The sequence below is a fragment of the Sander vitreus genome, chromosome 22 (genome assembly GCF_031162955.1).
Source record: "Sander vitreus isolate 19-12246 chromosome 22, sanVit1, whole genome shotgun sequence".
Taxonomy (NCBI): domain Eukaryota; kingdom Metazoa; phylum Chordata; class Actinopteri; order Perciformes; family Percidae; genus Sander; species Sander vitreus.
The window spans coordinates 9218176-9225315 of NC_135876.1; the positions used below are offsets into that span (position 1 = coordinate 9218176).

At 39.1% G+C, this 7140-nt stretch overlaps 1 protein-coding gene across 5 annotated transcripts in view; it reads left to right on the forward strand.

Annotated features, from left to right (window-relative positions):
* Positions 1 to 5906, forward strand: part of LOC144536968 (WD repeat-containing protein 37-like) — a 25533-nt gene extending 19627 nt beyond the window's left edge. For all 5 annotated transcript variants that reach the window (XM_078280339.1, XM_078280334.1, XM_078280338.1 and 2 more), the window contains exons 12-14: positions 1073 to 1207; positions 2899 to 3013; positions 3095 to 5906. In XM_078280339.1, the coding sequence (XP_078136465.1) occupies positions 1073 to 1207; positions 2899 to 3013; positions 3095 to 3226 (382 nt within the window). In that variant the 3' untranslated portion in view covers positions 3227 to 5906. The remainder of the gene's footprint in view (positions 1 to 1072; positions 1208 to 2898; positions 3014 to 3094) is intronic.
* The last annotated feature ends 1234 nt before the right edge of the window (positions 5907 to 7140 follow it).

Consider the following 7140-nt stretch of genomic DNA (forward strand, 5'->3'; position numbering starts at 1 on the left):
GCAAATTGAGGTTTAGTGCTGATTGTTTGAACAAGGAGTGGACGACTTGGATCATCTGTAAAAGTCAAAATAAGTTAATCCATTATTGCCATAAATCAGCCCTGCTAATTTATCTACAGCATTGCCCAAAATGGTCTATTAACAGGGATTTTCCAACCAGGGGTATGTTTGCAGTTGCCATGGCTCCCCTAATAAAAGCTCAATTAATGAACTCAACTCAAAAAATAGAAATTGTGATATGAAAAAAAAAAAATATGCATTTGTATATGGAAGAAAACAAACCCACATTAAATAAGAAGATTACTTATCTGTGAGTGCCAGAGTTTTTCTTTTTTTTTCTTCTTTTTCTCAATCTTTGTCACTGCCACACTGTCACTTGGAGCTGGGCGGGCTACTTTCCATAACAGTAAAACATATATCCAGATTGTAATAAAAGAGAAAAAGAAACGGCCAAATAGGATTACAAATTGGTGATCTGAGATTAGAGAGCAAAGCGAAAAGCGTCTTTCACGCCGTCTTGACAACTCAAAACGCAGTCATTATTTATGTAACCCATCATGTTTTTTTTAGCTGAACGCAGCACGAGTGTGATCCTGCCTCCATACATTTTTGCTCCAGTGTGAAGGTGATACCTTGTAATGTTTTAAAATGGAGAATCACATTTTAAATTACGAACGACACCGTGTTAACTTTCTAAAGTTGTACCTGATACATCCTCTCTAAGTTCTAGTGTCAATGCTCATAAGGATTCCTGACATATCACTGTCTGTGACGCATGTGTGGGTCTGTCTTATCTTTCAGGTGTGTGAGTAATTCTAGCATCTGTGGGCAAGGGTGACTAGACTGACTATAAATAATATTCACTCCTGAAACTTTCTTAATACTTAAAATATTTAAAACTCCTTAACAGGGAGAACTTGAGGTACTTTGGCTGTACGGTCCTATCAACCTTCGTCACTGTACTTAAATTGGATTGTGGAGTACAGTGTGAATCAGTTTGAACACGTTTTACATTCTCTGTGTAACAACTGGCCTCTCTTTGTGTGTGTGTCTGTTTGTCCATCTTTTGTAGCACGGTGACGTCAGCAGTGTTCACAGTGGGTGACAATGTGGTTTCAGGGAGTGACGATCGCACCGTCAAGGTGTGGGATTTGAAGAACATGAGATCGCCTATAGCAACCATCCGCACTGACTCAGCTGTGAACAGGTAGGTGAAAGAAGGGACGCAACTGGCTGAGAGCCAGGCTCTGTAGGTGCGTAATTGCGCATTTGTTTGGAAATTTGAACATCTACAACAACATGACAACTGTTTGTTGCTCATGATCATGTGATAGGAATGAAAGCTCCAGGTCAACTACTAAATGGACTTTGAGGTTAGATAGTTTTGCTCCAAGGTAAACAAAAGAAAAACTGGGGCTCAAAAAAATGCTTTACTTATTTTGATGTGGGCTTACGGTAGCCAAAATATTGGCAGATAATCAATATTAAAATGCTGTTTTAAACTTCTGATAAAAAAATGTAATTCCTTGAAATACTTTTTTTAAAAAAAGTTAGGTAAAAAAAGTTGGAAAAATACAGCTCGTTAATAAAGGAGAGGATTATTGTTGGCGTCGTGGCCAGGCTGCTGTGCTAATTTTAAAGCCCACTGTCTCCCTTTAGGGTTTATGATCAGTGAGTCCCCACTATCAGCTGTCCTGTCCTGCATAGAGACAGAGCGCATTTAAGTCCCGCCTCCATCGGTGGGAAAACAGCCCTCCATCGACTTTGTATAGCGTGAAGGTGCCTCCTCGTCAATTCAGTCTGCTAGCAAACAACAGAAAAATGCCTAAAAGGTGCTGTGTGGTGGGATGCAAGTCAGGTAAAGATGTCATAACTAAGCTGCCAAACTGAAAAACTGAGCTTTTATAAAAAACAAAAGTGGATACAGACGTGAGGAATCAGCAGGAAGAATGAGACTGTGGGATCCTCACACTAACCTAACGTTATGCCCAACGTTACGTGTGCAGCAAGCATTTAGTTACAGAGTCAAATATCCAAATGTCAGTTTTAGGCTAACTATATTTCTGTAAGTTAAGCTAAAGCATTTTGTACACAGTATGCAACTTGCGTTATAGTGGAATGTAGATAAATCAGAAAGCTATAGTATTATGTTTGCAAGAGCCTGGGTCTGTCCGAGGTTTCTGCCTAAAAGGAAGTTTTTCCTCGCCACTGTTGTACTAAATGCTTGGAATTGTTGGGTCTTTGTAAATTATAGAGTGTGGTCTAGACCTACTCTATCTGTAAAGTGTCTTGAGATAACTCTGATATTTGATACTATAAATAAAATTGAATTGAAGTGTCTTAGCTTGCTAACATAAGCTTACTAACAGCTAACTTGTCCTCTCTGGTAGACATAGGTTGCTAAAATAATCCTTTGACATGCTTAAATCTGTTGTTTTTAAGCTAGCTACAGGCACTTTGTTAGGGTTTCAGCCCTTAGTTGTTGTGTACATTGTGGCGCCAATTGTTTTCCCCTACGGTGGGTGTGGCTTTCAGCATATGACGTGATGCTCTCTGTCTCTATACAGTAGTCCAATGCTAGAACTACTAGCATTGTGCTGAAAATGTCTCCATTAACAATTGTCAGTATTTATTCTGAATGCTAGTGTCCAGGGGCAGCAGATGTCAGCGTTGGACTATTGATGCACATGGAGACTAGAAAGTGAATTTGTGCTTGAGATTTTTCTGTAAATCTAGTGCGTAATTGTACACCATCCTGTTACCAAATCATTCAAAATGTGACATACTGTAGAATAAAAGTCCCGACTGCAGTTGTCCAGGAGAGCTTAGTAGAGTTTATCTAGGAGTATTAAACAAAATGTGATCCAGATTCAAAGTGAACTTTATCTAATCTTTCAGGATAAGCGTCTCTGCCAACCAGAGGATCATCGCGCTGCCACACGACAATCGTCAAGTGCGACTGTTTGACATGAGTGGAGTGAGGCTGGCCAGACTTCCACGCAGCAACAGAATGGTAAGAAAGGACATGAAGGTGTGTGTGTTTGATCAGTCAGTCAGCATCATTAAAACTAACATTTTAAATGTCTGTGTGCAGGGTCACAGGCGAATGGTGTGTTGTACAGCGTGGAATGAAGAGAACCAGTCGTGCAACCTGTTCACCTGCGGTTTCGACAGACAGGCCATCGGCTGGAACATCAACATCCCCGCCCTGCTGCAGGAGAAGTGATGCCCCTGATACACATATACACATACACACATACACACATACACACACATACACACACATACACACACACACACACAAACACAAACACAAACAACAGAAACACGCAGTAAAGTAGGAGACAGAACACTGTAATCATTGGCCTCGCACATGCCAGAATTTTTGAAGTGTTTTACCCAGTGAAGCATTTTCGTGGTCATGTATTTCACAGATTTTCAGCTGCTGCGAATGTGTGTGTGTCCGTCATTTAGTTTGCACATCTGCAGTCAAATCCTGCAGTACATCTCCTGGTGTTAAAAGACTGACACAGTTCCAACATTTTAAAGTCTAAGTGAGTGCGAGGCCACAGAGTTGATCTCCTGCATTTGATTTCACATATCTAGCATGCGTTTGTGAATTGTGACATGGCTAGGCTGATTCTTTCATTCCTAGCCTTTTCTGTTTTAAAGTATAAAAGTATATATTTGACTCCACAGTCATAGGCTGCTGTTCGCATCACTGTTGTTTAGTTACTGCTGAATGGTTGCTATTGCATGTTGATAATCTCGGTTTGCAAATGTTACTTGCAAAGATGTGAGAGAACAATTAAAAGGCCAGAAGAGTGTGTAGAATATCATAGAAAGAAGTTATGTATATATTATGTCATGGCCTGATTAAGTGACCTGTATTGCAGGTTTTGCTATTTCATGGATTAAGTGTCTTAACAGTTATCTACCTTTTTGAAAGTGGAGTTTGGCAGAGATAGCTTGGTTCTGTGAAATGTTTTTATCCTTTTAGTCAGACTTGAAATATTTGTTATCATGGAACAAAACCTATAATATTTTGGCCTACCAGATTACCTGCGCAGCATGGTTCATTCAATTGTCATAAAATGTTTCAAACTGGTTCTGCTGTCCTGTCTGAAGGTCTAACCCATTATAGGGATTGTTCAGATTCTTTAAAGTGGGGTTGTGTGAGGTACTTATCCATAGTCAGTGTATGACATTAGTACAGGTGGCAGGCCTCCCAGTTTTTAGTAATTTAGCTACTTTAAAAAATTGCCACCTAAAAAACATCAATATCAGTTTAAATGTACACTATATTTAGAATATTATCACAGCTTTTCCCTGCCCTCAGACAGCCCTTTTTTAACGTTTTGCTGCTTCCCCCGTCCATAGCAGTACATTTCTTAGCTTCCGTGTCTGTACTCCTGTCTGCTACTCCAAACTGGGGGTGTGCTGACCACCATCTACTCAGGTAGTACACTGACCAATGATAAGTACCTCATACGACCCCACTTCAAAAAATCCGAACAATCCCTTTAAGACTCAAGTCCTTGCCTATTACCTTTGATGCTTTCAATTCACAGCCAGCCTCCATATTTCGTTGTCAATATTTCAAATGATACTGTAACTCTGCCTTGTTCCATGTTTACAGTAGGATATGATTTTTAAAATATTGCTTTATTCTGCCTCTCTGTCAGACTGCAATGTGTCAAGAGCATAGCAATAATGGGAAAACAACTGCACTTCTATTGTTCACAAATGTTTTGTAGGTCTGTGAATGGGATGCGTTCAAAATTATCATAATTTAGTATTTACTGTATGTTGCCGGTTTAGGTGTCACTACTTTTAGCTGTAATATGAGCCCATGTTTTAGTGAAATACGCACCCATTCTCTTCATCCTGTTGCCAACTCAGAGCCCTGTGTTGCTGTAATGTGTCATCCCCAAGTGAACTTGTTGATTACTGGTCATCGCTGTGCTTCAGTAATGCCTTTCAATATAAAGTTATAGTGTTTATACTTTTCATTGAACTTTTAGACCTCTTGGACTTTTTGTTGTAGATGGCGCTCTTTTATCCAAATTCAGAAGCAATAACCCAGCTCCTTTTGTTTCTGGTGCCCATTTATGTCTTGGAAATCAGTGAATATGACAAATACTCACTGAATCTCAGTTTAAGAACTAGAACTGGGCTTGACCGGAATCAGGAAACTTTCATTTGTTACACTTGTGCAATATCCTAAACATGAAGTCATGCTGTAGTTTTTGATCTGATCTGATCTGTAGTGTTTAACCTATTTCAGTGCTGTAAACCCCATAAAATGATTTTATGTACTGTGTGACTGGTGTAGATGTAGCTACACTGGTACACAAGTATGCATAACTTACCCCAAAGTTGGCTTCAGACTTCACACTTTACTGCTGTGTCTACCAACCATAGAGTCAGGATGGATTTTAAAGTATCAGCATGAACCTAAAAATGTAATTAACATATTGAAATGCCTTACCATTGCATTGAAAAGGGTGCATTAGCCTTATCCATCTGAGCATCAATGCATTTTTCCAAATCCTTGTTAAATAACTAATTGTGTTCCACCACACCATGCAGATAGGGTTTTTATTCCTCTTTCATTCATGGAACTCAATCTCGCACCTACTGATATCAATGTCATTTTAATCTGCAGGTAAAGGCAAGTCCGATTTACACCCCACATATGAATTCCAACTCTGAGGAAATATGATTTTGGATTGATACATTAAATTATCGCATGCTAGATTGGAGGGGGGGTAAAAAAGTGGATAGGCTTTGCTTCATTGTAGCGAATCATTCACCTCAAACTTCATTATGTGATCTACTTTGCATACTTTATTGTAACGGGTACGTGCTCTCTGACATTTTCCAATAAAATGTGTGATATCCTTTCCCAGTCTCTCGTCTCTTTTTCATCTTATTTAACACAAACCCCTGTCACCCTTTTATTCAGTTCAAAAAGAAATATATAATTTTGAAAATCACCCTTCATTCATCTGGATATAAATCTGGTAGCTTGTATTAATGAAGTCCTCTGAGGTCAGCGCTGGCGCCCGCGACAGAAAAACATACTTCATATGTCTTATTTAATATCTCCAGATCAATAAAGTGTAGAGACTTACTTGACTTGACAATTGTAGGCCATCAACCATGCCTCAGGAAATTTGTTTGGTGTCTTTGTAGCCCTTCCAGAAGCTTAGTAATCTGGCCTGGAAGACAGGGACTTTTCAGAGACTTTGCACGAGTAATTCCAAAGCGATAAATACATGTGAACGTGAACGGCTGTTTAGTCATCGTAATGTATGAAAATAATAATACTCTGCTCCATTCGTTCAGTATCCAAGATGGCGCTGACTGACGGGTCTATGAACTAATCACATGCAGTTTGTCAGCTGAAAGTGGCGTTTAGTCAGCCAATAGAAACTCCTAGCTGGAGGGACTTCATTCAGTGTATGTGTATTGGGGAAATAGACACAGACAGGCCAGGAGGACCGCTAGGCTGAAATTAGTGTGATTTGGCGTAATGATGTCTGATAGCTGGCAGAAAATGAATTTGAGATGACACAACTAACATTTTTGTATAAAAGCATTTGGACTTTTCTGGGGAAAAAAACCTAAATAGTTTTATATTTTTGTTGGTTACAAGAGTTTATTTCTGTTTCCGCTGATTGCCAACACCTAGAAGAACACTTTTCAAAAGCCAAAAGTCTGGTCCATTATTGTTCTCTGTGCGATTTCAATACATTTCTATGACATTTCATCTTTTCTTCTGCATGTCCCTGCAGCATGCATATCCTGATAGCCCTTAAAGAAATTATGTAACTTGATTGTGCATCACAGGGTTGAGATTATATAAGCATTATTACACAATGAGACCAGACGAACCAAAGATGGGGAAAAATGGCTTGAACCTCAGAGGGTTAATGAAAAAGGATCCAGAAGGTGTATGAGTACTAAATGCAGACAGGAACTTTGTTATTTACACATGGCTGATGTGACAGTATGTCATAAACATTCATAGACATAAAAAAGTCATAAGAAAGTCATACAAAGTCATAATAGTATAGTATGTCAGTACAATAAACTCATAGTACAATATGTCATAAAAAGTCATAGTACAGAATG